Source organism: Protopterus annectens, chromosome 3.part1 (assembly GCF_019279795.1).
Source record: "Protopterus annectens isolate FY-2018-M chromosome 3.part1, PAN1.0, whole genome shotgun sequence".
In the NCBI taxonomy this organism is placed as follows: Eukaryota; Metazoa; Chordata; order Ceratodontiformes; family Protopteridae; genus Protopterus; species Protopterus annectens.
In genome coordinates, this window is record NC_056732.1 from 733,458,355 (window position 1) to 733,477,396 (window position 19,042).

Below are 19,042 nucleotides of genomic sequence, written 5' to 3' on the forward strand. Positions count from 1 at the left end.
ACATCCTATTAAAACTTTCAAATAATTCTAAGTATTACTTAAGCATGTTGCAATATTTTATCTCATTTGATCATGCCTGCAACATTTTATAAAACCGTATGTGCTGAGTACATTTCATTTCTACTTCATTTCTTTACTTGTTCATATTTGCCCCTCACGCAATTCATTGTTTATATTTATATTGTAGCTATGGAAACTACTTATTAATACATTTTATTGTGATTTCCCATTCATTTTCCTAATCTCCAGGTCTGAAATCTCATCAAGTATTAAAATTTCATTTTTGAATACTGCATCATAGTAACCAATGAGTTAAGGACTGAGATGCATCTTGCCCAAGTACAACCTTATTTATTAGGTCTATATTTTAATAAGAGCCTTCATAAATCTTTTATTATAACCATGACCCAAATAAATTTAGTGTTAAATAATACAATCTATTTGTCAGTATTACTGAAAACGCAGATCTTTTCCTTGTTTTTCATCATACATGTACTGTTCTCAGTTTTTTAATTGCTTGTGTACTTGTTAATTTACAGTGTGTCTTATGCATGCATAGTTACATGCACACACACGCAAACACTCACATATATATATGTATGTGTATGTGTATATATCTATATCTATATCTATATATATATATATATATATATATATATATATATATTTTTTTTTTTCAACATGGAGTCAATAAATAACATGACCAGAAGGAGGTCACAAGATGAGAATGTCGAGGACTACCTGTTCAAACAATGTCAAACATCGAATCTCCTAACCTGTTTGTACCCAGGAACAAGTGCTATCATGGGTCCACAAGTGAGGTGCATACATATAATGAACTTTAATGGATCTTTTCTCCCTGGGATTGTGCTGAAAATCCATTCTCTTCAATCAGATGTGCCCATCAAAACTATAGCTTAGTTATCTGCTGCCTCCTTCAACTCAAAGTTTTAGAGTACAAAAAGTCCTCCACAAATTGAAGACCAAATAAAAATGTAGTAAGTAGCTTGTCTCAGTGCTTCATCTGGCTGCAAATCCAGTACCAGAACTCATTTCTGAATGACAGTACTGCACTAATACACCATCAGCACCTGCCAATCATGCCCCCAATACCTTACACCTAAGGCAGATACTGCCTTTGTCCTGCACTGGCTACACTTCTGGTTCCAAGTCAAGAACTGCAAATGAATAAATTGATCTATGTAGGTTATTATTCCCTGAAATAATCAAACTGGCAGATGCAACAAGTGCAAGCATGATTCATGAATTTATATTTCTGAGACCGTGAATACCTGATGGCAAAGGTGCATACCTCTCAACCTCTTAGCACAAGAAGTCTAGACAGAGCCTAAAATAATGGGGGGTCAAAGGCCCAAAAATAGGGACAGATTTTAATTATTGCTCTTATAAACTTAGAAAGTTGCTAAAGTACTATGTTTTGTATTAGCATACATTTTCTAAAGGATATGAAGTCGAAAACTAAAATGCAAGTCATTGTTTAATGACTTCATTCCTCAGAGATTTGCCAGAAAACCACAAATTTTAGGAGGAACAGACCAAAAATATGATGTAAAAATCTGGACATTCTATAAAAATCTGGACAGTTGAGACGTATGGGTGTGCACACTTATGCAACCAGCATATTGTACATTTTTTTATTTTTTATATTTTTTCCCCTAACAGATTTGTTTGTTTTTCAACTGAATTGTACAGGTTATAGGTCACATTAAAGGTGAGAAAAGTTTTGAAATGATTTATTGTGGTCTCATTATTTATCCACAAAAACCTGGCATCTGTATATATATATATATATATATATATATATATATATATATACACACATATATATATATATATATATATATATATATATGATATATATATATATATATATATATGATATGTCTATATATATATATATATATATATATATATATATATATATATATATATATATATATATATATATATGTGTCTATATATATATATATATATATATATATATATATATATATATATATATATGTGTCTATATATATATATATATATATATATATATATGTGTGTATATATATATATATATATATATATATAGAGAGAGAGAGAGAGACTTTATTATCAATATTCGATAACGTCAAAAAGTACAGACCAACCAAAACCTGTGTTTTTGCAGGGGCAAGCAACCCTGCACCCCTCCATACTCTATTCTAATATTCCAACTCCAAGACCACACTACACTGCGGAACAGGAAAAATTCCCTGATCCCCACTGCAACCTAAGTACAAAACGTTTGATGTTTCAGAATGTCAGTCATATGGTCACGATGATATGTAATTCGAAGCTCCAAATAGATAAGCACATACACTCACACACACGCAAATAAATATAAATGCAGATACAGCATGCATGACCACAATACTCTTCTGCTTGCTGTCATGTCACTCCTAACATTCTACTGCAGATTTTGTGACATAGCAGCACTGTACTGTACTGCACTACATAACTGCACTGGCATACAAGTATTGGTCGTATGAAATCAGGGCAGCCCAAAAGGGGCATATAACGTGATTTTTCTCAATACTGGGAGTTTTCAAAACTGTAGATGATCTGGACTTCGAGTTACAACTATAAAAAAAAAAACTTAAAAATTGTAAACATTATCCAAATTACTGCAGTAAAATGAGAGAGAGAATTCACTTGGACTAAATTTAAATGCTCTGTTCAGTTTGCTAGCAGTACCCAGCCAAATAATTTCCAGGAAAAAGAACAAAATGAAGTACCTTTCTGAGATCTATTTAAGATCTTAAGAGGCTTCTTTTATCCAGCACTAGTGCTTATGACAATATCTCTTCTAATTGGGACACTTATTTAGACTCCTGTGATGAACCACAAACCCCTTTGAATAATGTAAACCCTTCATCAAAAACCCTCCTTATACAACTACATACAGAAGGGATGGTAAGAAACATGTTTACATCTCAGAGACATTCGAACAAGTGTTGGATGCCAAAATGCAAACTGTATTACAGAATTTAATGATTATGTTTTTAATATTTTTGGCCACTGTTTGCATAATGAAAACATTACAGTATTTAATAAAGGTTTAAACTATATTCCTTCATGTTTTACCACTGAATTTCAGGAGGTTCAAGACTTAGAGGTTATGTAGGTCACTGAACTTCATATGGTGGTTTAAGGACAGCAAAGTCACCCACTGGTGAAAACATTTGAGACAACAGTGTTGAAAGTGTATGATAAAGATACCTACCATTTTAAGAATACTAGATTCGGTCAGACTTCATCACCTGGAAAAACATAAAATAAGAAACAATAAAGAATTAATAGTGACACAAGCAGATAATCTAAGGCTGTTGTAGTTTTAGATGCTTCATCTTATGGTAATGAGGTCTTCGCACAATTGTCTGATATAGTATACTATCTAAATGTACAGTATGACCCTATACCCCAATTTTAAGACCAAATTAAGGAATTTTAACATAGTTGGTTATTTTTGGTTCTTCTAGTACTGAATTGCAGGTAATTTATCCAAAACATCTATATTTTTACATTTTATCTAAAATACATAAGTCATTGAACAACCCTCCATGATGCCAAACAGTCTGAGTTAGGGACTCGTTAACAGAGTCCTTGTTCAATATTTTGAAAATATGCCTCAAACCATTTTTGAATAATGTAAGGGCATGCATTAAGACTACCACACAATTCCCCCAACTAATGTCAGAGCTTCAGGTTATACCAGTTGTTTGCTTTGTACTTTGGATATAAAGTCTAGTTAACTAATATACCTCATCAACTGGTGAGAAAAGCTGTTGAATTCTAGCTGGACTCTTCTGATCTATATATTTGAATTCAGTGACTTAGTTCTTTAATTGGTGGAAAGCCTGTTAACAAAAAATGTTAAAAGGACTCTTATCTGTAACTGACAGGTATAGCAATGGAGGCTTCTCTTTCCCCATATATACTAATATATTTATGGATTATTTTGAGAATCAATTAATCTGTAACACCAACACTAAACCTTTTTAGATTGTTTCAACATGAAGTGACATTACCTCAGTGATTGCTGGATAACCTAGTTTCATCCAACAGTGATCTTGCCAGCTCCTGGACTACATTAACAACACATAGACTGGGATCCAGTTCAGTCTCCGAGTGAAACATGTTACAACTGTAAATTTTACACATAAATGTACCTCATATTTTGGATGTCACCATACATGTCCTTTTATAAGAAACCTTTGCTAAAAAGTCCTTGTCATTGACTCTCTGTCATCCCCAGCACCTGACTGAAAACATAAAATCTCAGTTTATGCATTTTAAATGCACATGTTCTTCTGAACAAGATTATATTTCACTGTTAAATAATCTTCAGCAAAGATTTCAACATAGGGAATGTAACAGCTCCTGGACAGAACAGGCACATAGTTCTGTGGCATATTTCTAGAAACTGGTTAGTGCCATAGGAAAACAATAGTAGTTCCAAGGGGAATCCCCATACACCTAGATTTATAGCTATCTATGAGACCAGAATCCATAAAAAGTAAATCTGTAATACAGAAATGTTGGATAAATTTGTTAAAGCATATTTTTTTAAGTTCAGTTTCATCAGATGCTTATACATTTACTTACAAGAGAAGTAGGAATTTAGCTCAAATTTTAGAGAAATAGAAAATGATGATTCCACTACTGAATGCACATTCATTCTAGTAGCTTCCTTGAAGGATTGTGCTCCCTTTAGTAAATTTAAGGTTTGTCCTATGACTAGAAAACTTAGATACTTCCAATAAAAATACAAATGCTATGATATATGATGTCTAATAGCACAGAACATATCAGGTGGTCTATTTACTAAGCTGTATGTATGGTATATTTTATACTGGACAAACTTCTTGAATGTTTAGAAACAAGACTAGATCTCTGAGGATGTGCAGCTAGAAGCAGCATAAGCAACTAAACTTATAAGTGGAAAAGATGTTGTAGTTAGTGCCATACTATGTACCAGGACCTTTTTAAGGCTAGGGTACCAGTGGTTCTAGAACATTTGTGTGAGCTACTATACTCTGGTCTTTCTTACTCTTCTATCAAGATTAATCTTTTGGCCATTTCTGCTTGTCTGCCCTTAGATCTTCATTTTACTTGTCCTATGCTCCAGCTTGGGATATTGATTTTGTGCCTGAGAAGCTAACACATCTTCCATATGAACCAGCTCATCAGGCTGACTTGAGGTTCTTAACTTGAAAAACTGTGTTACTCATTGCTCTAACTTCTACAAGAAGTGTATCTTGAGTTACAACAATTATTGTGAGCCAACTCTACTTCATTTTCTACAAGGAAAGGGTTTCTTCAGAACAAATTCTTTTTTTATGCTTAAAGTTGTTTTAGCGTTTATTTTAACCAAATCTATTCACCTCCCTGTATTCTTTCCAGAACTTAAAAACAAGGGAGAAAGAATGTTACACACTCTGTATGTCCACAGACAGCTGAGAATCTTCTTGGACAGAACTAAATTGTTCAGGAAGACTGTTCAGCTGTTTGCTTCCTGTAAAGTTAAGAAAGGGCAACCAGTGATAAAACAATTTCCAGACGGATGTCTCGTTCTATTTTTTCTGCTATTCTTACAATAACAAGTCACTTCCTGGCAGAGTTAGGGCTCACTCTACCAGCCTTTGGCTTCTTGTGTGACTTTTTGGAAAGGGATAGAATCTAGAAGTATTCTAGAGGCAGCAACTTGGTAGTCTGAACATACTTTCAAAAGCATTACAAACTGGATTATTTCCCAGGACCAAAACAAGCTTTGCTAGGACCATTCTCCATGTGATCCTGCATTCTTGAATTCCTTCTTCCTGACTGCATATTCCTGTGTTGTGGTAATCTTCCCAAATAACTTAGACTATTGCAATAGTGATCTAATGTTGAACATAACACAGTCACGTAAGTAAACTTACCATAACAGTAGATGTTCTAATAAATTACTGTTGCAGTAGCTGTACCCTCCCACCACCCCCGTTATTTTCTTTTTTTTTTCTTGTCAATGTATGGGTGTGTGCAGAACTACGTCTAGCCTCCATTTATTTAGGTCCTCGCTCAAAGAATAACTTATTAACTCATGGTTATGCTTGTGTACCACATCTGCAAGATCTAATCTACATTATCATGTTCTGCCCATTCTTTTGAACCTCTCATCTTACTATTTAATTGTACACTGCAGCTCCTACCTTTCCTATTTCTTGTGGCCAATTTATTATCTTATCATTATAACATTCTTAATTCTTTCTCATCCTTTCTACATTTCTTTTACTTTTCCTCTCTCCTAACTAACTTTCTTCTACTCTCATAGGTTCATAGGTTCATAGGTAAGTACTAGGCTATCTGTCCAAGGGCATCTATAAGCCTAGCCAGAATGGTGTTGGCTTTTGCTGCCCCCTTAAATTAGTTCCCTGTGCCTCTATCCAGCTTAGCCATTAGTTCCCTGTGCCTCTGTCCAGCAGAGCCACTGCAGTGATCCCCTGAGTGAATTTTCTGTTTCCCATCTACTCGTCAAGGTTTCTCTTGAATAGTGTTAGTGAGGGGCTCTGCCTAATGGAGACTGGAATCTTGTTCCTGTTGCTCTCAGTACTGCTTCCCCTGTCCCAGCTCCTCTTACTCCCTACCCCTCTCTTCCCTCCTACCATCTGGCTTCCTATACCTCATATATTTCTCTCTACATTTCCCTCTCATTTATATGTATGTTATAATCTCATGACTCTTACTTTCTCCATTTGAAACCAACCTTCCCAACTATTTTTCTTATATACTTACTATATATGTTTTGTTCCATGCTATAATCCAGTACTCTTACTCATTACTCCTATAATCCACCAACTTCCTATACCTCCTCTGCCTCTTAATGACTGTTCTCCTTACCTTCCTGCTTTCTCCTCTTAATATCTCTTACTTATTTTCCTTTTTTTTTGTTTTATTTATCCTAGTGCAATTGACTAGTTTTCATATACTTGTTTTTACTGTTCTTGTTATATTCACTGTTAATACAACTTGTGCTTCATTTTGCATTTCCCTTTCTTATGTATTACAGTGTTAGAATATATGTGCATTTGAATTGCTTAATTATTTTTTATTGTTGTTCTCATTATTATTTACTCTCTGGAGCTTTTCTCCCTGGATCGCTGATGAAAATGGGCATTTATTACCCGGTCAGACTTTCCTGGTAAACAAATGTCAATAAATAAATAACTACATATATTGTTACATAAGTTTTATACTGGACTTTCCTTTCCTACCATTTCTCTTCTCAGGGTTATACCTCCATTCTTGAGGCAAGAAACCTCTGTAGCTTTTGGCAGCCTTACCACTGCTTTTATATAGCACTGTTTAAGCTGTACAGTGGCTAGGTTGCTTGGAAGTTGCCCTGAAGCTTTGAAAGCTGGAGAGTAGTCATTTCACTGGCAGAATATGACCCATCTACTGTTATGCTAAGTTGGTTTGTGCAAATGTATTTTCCATTTCACACAATTTAGCAAAATGATTTATGTTGTCATGGTTCCTATGCATTGGCATTTTCTTGTATTATTCTTATAGGTACACCTTTTCTAAAATTTCTTTATAACGACTTTCACGTGCTTTGTATACTTTCTCCAAATCTCATAGCCAATTTCTTTACTCCTACTTTTTTAAATCTTTTCTATTTTCTTCACTGGCATACTTCTAATTTTTCCGTGATCTTTTTGAATTGTAACAAAGTAATCATTTGTAGCGCACACAAGAGTCACTTTATTTAACATTAAATCTGCTTCATACAGCAAACTACCTCTTTTGTAGTCATTTCTGATACCACATATGATTCTGTTTATTATTAATGATTTATGTAATTTACTTTAACAAAGTAAAAAGCACCAGTGCTTGCTCTGGGACCTTGTGTCTTCATGAAGAAAAAATAGTAGACATATGGTAGATTATTTCTTAGATCATAGTAACTCTGAAACTTGTTCCTCATCAGTACAATACTTTTCCTCTGAAAACTTAGATATATTATAAACTTGTAGGGCTTTGTCCCTACTGATACGGAAAAATGTAATACACTGCACAAGTTCAGGCTTCTTCCCTATTTACTGCTTCTAATCAGAAAAAAACTTCAGATTCTACAATTTGTAGTTCTCAGACAAACTTGGGGCTACAATTGCACCATTATTAGATGAAATATTTAATAACTTTGCAATTGCATCTGACACCTTATTACATCTGGTATTCAAAAATATGAAATAAGGGAGGAGAGGTGGTAGTGCTGTTAGCTACATCTACTTTGCTTTCAGACTGTCTAGTAGTGTACTGCACCACAGATAATGTAACATATATATATATATATATATATATATATATATATATATATATATAATGCTGAAAGAGACTCCATATGCACACATCCATATGGCATTCTTTATTAAATAAGAAGTTTATGTGACTTCCTGTGGAGACAACAAAGATAATCCATGCTTGTGGCCTGTTTGCACATGCAACATGCTATGCATTTTGTTGATAATATGTTTGCATTGGAATACATTTTCTTGTAATCCCCATCACTGGCATTTTTAACATAATACAACAAAATTTTGGTTGAGCAAAACAGCTGGTGTATTATGATTTGCTAGGACTTTTAACATTGAATATTTTGCTTATTTGTTTTACTTTAACATGTTACACATTAGTCTTTAATAAATGTTACTTCAGGCCTCTAGGAATGAAATGCAGACACAGTAATTACTCTGACAGAGTATGCTGAGGTAATCTCTGTGAACAAAGTATAACACTCTCATTTGTCATCTTCTTTGCAGCAAAGTGAATCCTTCAGATTGTGTAGACATGGAATGTGATGGTAAAAAGAAGAATATAATCAAAGATTTGGATGGGTCTTTCCTTGGAAAAGTTGGTACTGTCATACCTCAAGCAGAGTACCAGTGGGATGGAGATAAACGTTATGGAATTGGAGATTATCGAATTCCCAAACTTTTGCTAACTCGCTTAAATGGTAGCCGTATTCCAGTAGCAGAAATTGCACCATATAAAGGTAAAGCATTTTTCTTCAACTTTTTTACATTACTGCAAACAACTTCTACTAAATTAGTGCATCTTTGAAATACAGTTAGCATCTGCAGCTATTGATTCAGCCCGTGTTTTGTAGCAAAACAGAAATCAGATGATTTTTTTTTGGAAAAAAAATTAACAAGCATCAGAAAGATCTTTATATAAAGTGTAGTTCACTGATGTAAAAATCAACATTTGCCTTCATATCCCTGCAGTGCTTGCAAAAAGGGACAGAAGACCATCACAATACAGGACAGCAGTCTCCAGCTGTGTTTTCACCTGAGCTAGTAACTACGACTAACTCCATTATTCAGGCCATTGATTATGGGGTGCAAACCTAGGTAATAAGAAATGCTGGTGCTTCCATCCCTGTTCAATCTCCAAGGATTCCAATTTTGAAAGGGATCCAGAATCTGAGGTTTCAGAAGTGTCACAGTCTGATCAGTCATTTTCCTCTGAGAATGCAGAGATTCAGAAACCCAAACAGATGTCTTCTTTTCCTCAAATGTCATCTACATTTAGATGTACATTGAATGGAGAGCAGTCTCCAGCTGCCCCCGAGATTAGAAAGGTATATGATTTTTTTGGAGGATGAGGCCTCAGATGTGGCAACCTTCTCTCCATTGCTGGAATAAGTACAAACTTGCAGTGTTAAAGATAGTTTTGCATTTTATTTTTACATTTCTTTCTATTGTGAATATAGTGGACTGTTTGTAACTCTGTTATTTCTCTCATTGAGTAATGTGATTTGTCTGTCTCTCTCTGCAAATAGTGGGGGTTACTGTTGTTCCATTTCATTCATATTCATTGTTAACGCTTAGACTTGAGGTTTACTTTGTGGTTACAAGTGTTAGTCATATGTCTTTGAAATCATTTCAGCAATAGCTGTTTGGCTGGCTGCTTTAAACATACAATCAACTGCATTAAAACCCAGGAAAAGTACAAACTTGCAGTGTTAAAGATAGTATTGCATTTTATTTTTATATTTATTTGCTCAGTGAATATAGTAGTCTGTCTGTAATTCTGTTATTTCTTTCATTGAATATTGTGAGCTGTTCCTAACCCAATTTGATCTGGGACACTCCTGTCAGTCTAGTGTCATTAGCTCATTCTACCTAATACAAAGAGAACATTTGAGAAGGTCAACCCACTTAGTTTCCTAAAATTCTGCTTCTCCTTATTCCCTTTCCTTTATAAAAAAAAAAACTTTGCTAGAATCTCCCTATGTTCTGCTTAACTGTTACAAAAAAAATACTCTTGTTTGCTGCCTTTCCTGTAACTAGTCTAGCCCAGATATAGATTTGCTGTATCCAGGACTGTTTGTAAGTTCCTGAGTTCCCCAAGCCTTTCTGTGTTGGAGGGAAGCCTGCTAGCTTATCAGTGGGAGTGGAAAGCATTAGGTAACCTACCTACCACATAAGGAGTGGTTCTAGCCCCGAAATTCTAGTTATTGGCCGTTTGGGCAATTTTTTCATCTCTCTCAACTTTCTGATTTAAAAGCCCCATTTGCAGATGTTTCTTTCCTGTAACTAGTCTACTTCAGATACAGATTCTTGGTTTTAGCACTTGAATTTGCTTATTTGTGCTCACCACTTGTTCAGAACTTGTTGTAAGCACTAAATAAGCTACAAATTACTACAGCACTTAACCTTCCTCATTACCTAGAGGAAAACAGATTGTGTACTCACTTTCCTCACTTGTCTAGAAGAAGATAGTTTCTTATTCAGGCATGTCCAAGGGTCAGCTTCCAGTGTTCTCTCCTGTCTGTCTGATGAATCTGGGCATCTTGGAGCAATGTAGCAATACCTCATGTACACAGACAATCCTCTCCTCCTACCACCCAACACTACAAGCTGTGAGAGATGCACTTATCTAGCCAGACTGGAGGTAAAGCTCTCTCCAATCAAGACTGAACTTGGCACTCAAGAGGAGAAGGTAAACACTTGCACCACACCACACTTATCATATAGTCTCACTAAATCTATACCACCAAAATCCACACATAGAAACACAAAAACATTCACGGTGGCTCTTGATAATAATCTGCTCAAGCAATAGAGACCTCCAAAGCAGAAACGCAATCAACCTCCACCCCCAACACAACCCAAATGACACAAAGCCCACAGACTTAGTGTGCCACTCAACCACAGCCCATAAGGCAAAACAACATACCCAACACACTAGTCATAGGTGACTCTATAGTCAGGCACACTGATGTCTCACTCACCAGGCTAAACAAGGAGAAGGTTACTGTCAGCTGCCTGTTGGGTGCCAGGATCCGCCACATAACTCACGCACTCAGGTCACTCCACAACAAGTATAAATATGACTCTGTCATTGTCTATGTTGGTGTGAATGACCTGAGATGTACCTCCCTGGACTACATGCAAAGAGACATGGAAGAGCTCTCTGATCTTGTAGCCCAGGCAGGTATGACCCTAGCCCTGAGTAGCATCCTCCATTGTCCAGAATGATACAGCAGTACAAGGACAAAATGATTGACTTCAACAATTGGCTAAGCTTCTGGTGTCATTCTAAGGGAATCCAGTATCTGTCTGCCTGGGATGACGTGGTCAACAGACCATAATGCTTTGCCAGAGATGGCCTGCACCCTGTCACCCCTGGGATTCAGGATACTGGCTAAGGTTCTTGCCACCCCTATAGTGCCTTTTTTAGGCAAGGTTCAAAAGACAAATTTAACACTGTAACAGGAACAGGCAAGCAAAAACTGAGAGTAATGCTACTGAATGCTAGAAGTCTAAATCTCAAAATGCACTCCCTCGAGGCACTCCTTAAAATGGAGAACATTGATATCTGTGCAGTGACTGAGACCTGGTTCAAGGCTCCTGGGTGCACCCCTTCATTACCAGGCTATAACTCATACCACACTTTTCGGCCATCTAACCTGGACCGGAACACCAAAGGCGGAGGTGTGTCCATATTCATAAAGGATATCCACACCTCCAGGCTAGTTGCTCAGCATAATGCATCCGAGGTTATCCAAGTGCAACTAACTCTGGGCAAAACTGCAATACAAATTGTAGCTTGCTGCAAATCCCCCACCTTGCCCAGGATTCCCACTCCTCCTTTCTTGATATACTGGAAAATATTAGGGTTCAACCAAATACCCTAATAATGGGTGGTTTCAACTACCCCACTATTAACTAGGAACATTACTCATGTACCAACTCCTTCGCTCAGTGCTTCCTGGAATTCATAAATTCCAATGCCCTGGATCAGCTTATCCACACCCCCACCAGGGGCACAGTATCCTAGACCTTGTCATTGCGAGCATGAGTGACTGGTGTTCCACACCTGAAGTCAACTCCTCGTTGGTCAGATCCAACCATAAGCTAATCACCCTAGATATCCAAATCCCATCCCCACCCCCCATTAAGGAAACCACAGTAAAAAATTTCTCCAAAGCCAACTTCATGCTTCTTAAGACAGAAGTGGCGAACTTCATGACACTCATGCAGATGAACAATACAGTTACGACTGCTGAACCTACACAAATGCACTCTATAAGCACTTACACAAGTGCATGGATTGTGCTATCCCAAGCAGAACCAAGACGCTATCCTCCAAAAAAAGGAAGCCAGTCTAGTGGTCACCTGCCATAAACAAACTCTACAACAGAAGGAAGAAACTGTTGCAAAAGAGAGTAAAATCCCATGAGTGGAGGAGCTCCCTGGTCAGCCTCAGTAAGAAGCTAAGATCCCTTATAAGATCCTCCAAAGTTAGCTACGAAAACAAAATTGCCACTGATTCTAAGGACAATCACAAAGCATTCTACAGCTATGTCAGGAATCTCAATGGCAACACACAGATCTGCTCTGAGTTACAGCAAAATGGCACGAAAAATAAAGAACAACTAATATTGCCAACATCCTGGCAGATAGGTTCAGTGCTAACTTTACCCCCCCCTCACCCCTAAAGGACCCATATCTATACAAGAAGAATGCAGAGTCCCTGTAATCACAACTACACAGGTAAAATCTGCACTCTCTAAAGCCAAAAACACAGCATCCATGGGACTCGGCAACATCCCAGGCTGCGTTTTACATCAACTTCAGAACGAACTGGCTCCCCACCTAAGCATCATGTTCAATCATAGCCTCACATCAGGCTTTGTGCCCACTGAATGGTGCACAGCAACAGTTATCCAACTCCACAAAGGGGGAGCCACCACTGATCCCGGGAACTATCGCCCTATTAGCCTGATGAGCCTGGTCTGTAAGGCCATGGAACGTATCATCATGGAACTCAAACAAAGATATTGGTAACCTCTAAACTCTGCACCCCACCCAGTTCAGGTTTGTGAAAGGCAGATCATGCATCATGAACGTGATTGTCTTCTTTGAGGCAGTCACCAAAGCTGTAGATGAGAGCAAGGTGGTTTACACAGCCTATCTTGACCTTGCCAAGGCTTTTGACACCATCCCCCATTCTGGAATTATAGATAAACTCACTAAACTAGGTATAAATCCTTACGTCACAAGATGGGTTGCCAACTGGCACACTGACAGAACCTACACTGTAAAAGTTGCAGACTCCAAATCTGACTTCAAAACAGTGGCAAGTGGAGTACCACAGGGTTCAGTCCTGGGACCTCTCCTGTTTGGTATCTACTTCTCTGAAGTACAGGCTAACAAAGAAGGCCTTTGGCTAATGAAGTTCACAGATGACTGCAAACTAGGAGCCATAGTCGAGTTCCCAAATGATGTGGACATCCTACAGAAGGGCCTCACTGAGACAGATGCCTGGTGTCAGAGCCATGGCCTCAAGCTCAATGTCAAAAAGTGCATTGTCATCTCCTTTGGTAAAAACTCTGTACCCATGAGCTACCACATAGTGGGCAGTCTACTTAACGCCGAATGTGTTATAAGAGACCTTGGGTCCCAGGTGGACAGTAGTCTCTCCTTTGATAATCACATTGCCACAGTAGTCAGGAAATCCTTCTATGTGGCACACCTCATCACAAAAGGGTTCTCAGCCAGGAAAAAAGAGGTCATTGTTCCCCTCTCCTCGACACTCATTAAACCTATTATAAAGTACAATGCCCTTTTTGGAATGTACCTCATAAGACATCTGCAGCAGCTGGAAAGGCCAAAGAAGTACCTCACAAAGAGGACTACTGGCCTCAAACAGATGCCCTACACTGACCATCTCAAAAAACTCCAGCTTTACTCCGTAGCATATCGCCTACTCCAAGGTGATCTCTGCCTAACATATAAAGCTATGTCATACCCAGAGCTGCACCTAAGGAAATCCCAATCCCACCAAGCTACATGCTCTAGGGACCAAAACCTTGTCACCACAATAAACAAGACATACTGGAGGGATAGATTCCTGTCCCAGAGACTTCCCATCCTCTGGAACAAGCTACCCATCTATGTCAAGCAAAGTTCCTCATTAGTACTCTTCAAGAAAAATCTTGATGAGCTGATGAGAAATAGGAAATACACCCTGAAGATCATTTCTGTGGCTCTGCTCGACAGGGGCACAGGAAAATAACTTTCTTGGGTGGCATAAGCCAGGGAACCTTGTTGGCTAGGCTTACTTAGGCCCTTGGGCCAATAGCCTAGTACCTACCTAAAAACCTATGAACCTATTGGTCTCAGTATTCAAAGATGTTTTTAAGAAAGCTTGTAATTCTCCTCTGCTGAATGAGTATCATCCTAAAAAAGTGTTTAAGAAATTCAGGGTGTGCTCGGCCATGCTTGGCCTCCAATCCCCCTGCTTCTGTGTCCCCAGCAATCTTCTCCAATAAAAGACTATGTCTTCATCAAACACAGTACCCGAAGATAAGCTATGCAAGTAGCTAGAATCTCATGGAAAGAAGCTGACATAGTCCAGCATGGCAGCTTTTCAGGTGTTTAATTACCAGTCTTTTATTGGAAGTTTGTGCTGAGGTGTACTTATAGTTTAGACAAGTTCATTGCATTGTTACCAGTGTAGCAGAAAGACTATGTGAACAAAGATTGTTTCCAGCTTTTCGCAAGTGTCTAAACATGCTTCGAAGCATGCCTTGGCAGGTCCAATACTGTTTCTAAAAATGCAGCAATATCAGTTAAGGTAAGCAGGTATGCATGGTTGCACAACCAACTTTTCTGATGAGTTAAAATGACATTTTGAATGTTCCTCTTCATATTGATTGTGTGCTTGGTACAGCAGCTAAACAGATCCTTAAATGCTGTAATCACAGAGGTAAACTGATGCAAGGAATGTCTAAAATGTTTCATATTCCCAATAAGCAAGATCATTTTGGTGCCCCAACAAACAGAACTCCCAGCCAAGCAAAAAACAAGGCACCAAAAGGAAATGGCAGGACAAGAATGCTGCCAAACCTAACAAGAGGGGTTCCTTTCCTAAAAAAGATAACTCCTCTCCCAGTCTATAACTATGGCAAGACTTGGCACTTGTCATTTGCTAGTTCCCCTCTGGGATCCCCATCGCAAAAGTTAGCTCTCAACAAGGCAGCCTGGCTATCAGTGTTTTTTAACAAATTGATGTTGACAGAGGTTACAGGTGGCAGTGGAGGGAAAATTGGGGGGGGCTTCCCTCATCCACCAGACCATATTTTGTTATTTCAAGCTGTTCACCCTGCTGTCAGTGCTTCCTTTTCTGCTGGACAACTGTTTCATGATGACCCTGGACTTGAAGGATGAATATCACATATTCCCATTGCTTATTGCTTCAGGAATATCTGAGAACTTTAATTGTTGTGCTATTTCTATGTTCATGCTATTTTCAGAAAGTATTTTGAAGGATTCCAAACAGCAGAGCTTGCTGAGACAACACCATGACTATAAGAAGCTGACCGTTTATTTAAGTGAAAAGACGATGAAAAACAGATACAAAAACGTTTCCAGTAAGTGCTTTCACATTCAAACTGAATGCTTCATCAGACTGTTAAATTACTCTTAAGTTAATTGCATTTAAATATCTTGTCTCTCTCATTACAAAGCCAACCATGTGCTATGCTCATGAATAATAAATCAAAATTACATCATGTGGCTATACAATGATGGTATTACCATAATTCTACTGTCACAATTCATACAGTTACTATCTAAAAGAACATCTCTAGTTCATAAATTATTTTAAAAGCATAAAAGTATAAATATCATAGGCATATATCATATATGAAAATGTTATTATACAAAAATGTCAATATATGTATATCTATATGAATAAACACAAATAAGAAAACTGCATAAAAACAAATATATATCTCTGAACTATGTCATGTAAATCTGAAATCTTTAATGTCTAAATAAAATGCTATACAGATATGCAAAGTGCTCCATGTTACTGCAAACTTATGTTAGAAAATTTTATGCTAAAAAATGTTTCCGTATAGACCATAATATCTATTGCATCTGTCTATCTAATTTAAATATCAACTAGACTGATAAATAAATATCTAAAGATTCACAGAACATGTATGTCTTAAATTCATGTTGAATAAACAAATAAATATATTCAGATATGTATGTAATTTCACCTTAAAATAAATGTTAATCAACTACCTATGTTAAATATCTAAACAACTATATTGTGGAACTGAAAAATCTTTCCTATCCTAGCAAAACGCAGTGTGACTATCTAGAATATATATAAATATATATAAATATATATATATATATATATAATATATATATATATATATATATGTATATATATATATAATATATATATATATATATATATATATAAAAACACTCTGTAATACTAAAGGCCATCCTATCTGTAACATGTATAGATCTGTCTTGGTATCAACTAAAGAATATGCATGGGAAGTAAATATCCAGCTTATGATACTCAATGCTTGACATTTCTAGCTGCTAAAAAGGCTTTCAAAGAAACCCTATCATTAAGTCCCGAACCTTTGTCTGCTTGTAGCCTCACGATCCATCTAATTTCCCTTTGTTCAGTATAATTTTTATAGTTACCTAGCCTGACATTCCTGTATATTAGTTCTATTACTATGAACTTAAAGCTATGTATGGTGCCTTTGTTCATAATATGTTTCGCTAAGGCATTATTCTCATCTGCCTTGTTTATAGCATATATATGTTCTTTTACACGTTCCCTTAAAGTTCTGTTAGTCATACCTACATAAAAAGAGCCACATTTTATACAAGTAGCTGAATAAATCAAATCTCGTGTCTGCAATCTGCATATAGACTAAAGTCATATTCTCTCCCTGTGTCTGGGTGACTGAACTTGTTATTGTTTAACATGTATGAGCATTGATTGCATCCCCTACATGCATATGGTCCTTTTCTAACTGACTCAACTGTTTTTTCTCATTATTTTCATAGCATAACAAGCGTTTCAATGATTTTGTATTCCTATAGGTAAAATTGGGAATGTCACCTACTAATTCATGTAATTTTTCATCAGCAGTTAGAATGTTCCAATTTCTCATAAAAATCTCTTTGATTTTTTTGTTATTATTTGTAAAAGATATCACAGGTTTACTTGGATCTATGTTATCTCTTACTCTATCCTGTGTATTGGAATCATGATTACTGCCGTATATAAAGGGTTTCCCTGTAGAAGTCCTCTTAATTATGTTGTCTTTAAACAAACAATCTGTTTCTTTACTTTTATATCCTCTTTCTTCATATTCACCATGTAGTGTCTCAACTGTTTCTTGAAACTTAGACTCTCGACTGGTGAGTCTAGATGCTCTTATTGTTTGTCCCTTTACTATGTTACTATATACATGGGAAGGGTGCATACTAGCGCGGTGTAATATTGAATTTTTCCTGTAATCTTTTCTATACAGATGTGTTTGTATAGTACTTCCTTCTTTAGTAAGGAGAACATCTAAAAACTATTTTTTCTGTTGACCATTTTCCTGTCAGAACTAAAAAATCTGTGGTTCCATTTATATATTCAGTGAACTCTCGTAATTTGGATTCTTCACCTTTCCACAATAAAAAAACATCATCCACAAAACGTTTGTATAACAAGATGTTCTCCTTATACATATTCCTCATTATATATGTCTATTCCCAGCATGCCATTATAATGCTGGAGTATGAATTTGTACATGGGGTGCCCATGGCTACCCCTTTCTGTTGTAGGAAATATTGATCTCCATAAACAAACACATTATTTTTCAAGACAATATCCATTAACATAGCACATCTTATTATTAAGTCTCTTGTCATATTCTTTTCTATTAGGAACAGCCTCATATATTCAACACCTGCATCATTTGGAATATGGCATACTGGGAATAGACATATATAATGAGGAATATGTATAAGGAGAACATCTTGTTATACAAATGTTTTGTGGATGATGTTTTTTTTATTGTGGAAAGGTGAAGAATCCAAATTACGAGAGTTCACTGAATGTATAAATGGAACCACAGATTTTTTAGTTCTGACAGGAAAATAGTCAACAGAAAAAATAGAGTTTTTAGATGTTCTCCTTACTAAAGAAGGAAGTACTATACAAACACAGCTGTATAGAAAAGATTACAAGAAAAATTCAATATTACACCACACTAGTATGCACCCTTCCCATGTATATAGTAACATAGTAAAGGGACAAACAATAAGAGCATCTAGACTCATCAGTCGAGATTCTAAGTTTCAAGAAACAGTTGAGACACTACATGGTGAATTTGAAGAAAGAGGATATAAAAGTAAAGAAACAGATTGTTTGTTTAAAGACAACATAATTAAGAGGACTTCTACAGAGAAACCCTTTATATATGGCAGTAATCATGATTCATAGGTTCATAGGTTGGTACTAGGCTATCAGCCCTAGGTCCTATACAAGCATAGGTCTTCTATAGCTCGAGAGCTATTTACTGGCTCAAGGGTACCCCTTATCCCATGATGCCTAGCGCTAGCTACCTAGATCTCGTTTGCCGCTTCAGCTGCGAGGTTCCTGGATACTGGCTCAGGCTTGTATAACT

The 19,042-nt window shown here is 36.7% G+C and overlaps 1 protein-coding gene across 1 annotated transcript in view; it reads left to right on the forward strand.

The window, feature by feature from the left end:
* The window catches only part of PKHD1L1 (PKHD1 like 1), a 1,597,738-nt gene that overhangs the window by 1,523,585 nt on the left and 55,111 nt on the right, over positions 1–19,042 (forward strand). The window contains exon 72 of the mRNA XM_044066249.1: positions 8,847–9,079. Within this exon, the coding sequence (XP_043922184.1) occupies positions 8,847–9,079 (233 nt within the window). The remainder of the gene's footprint in view (positions 1–8,846; positions 9,080–19,042) is intronic.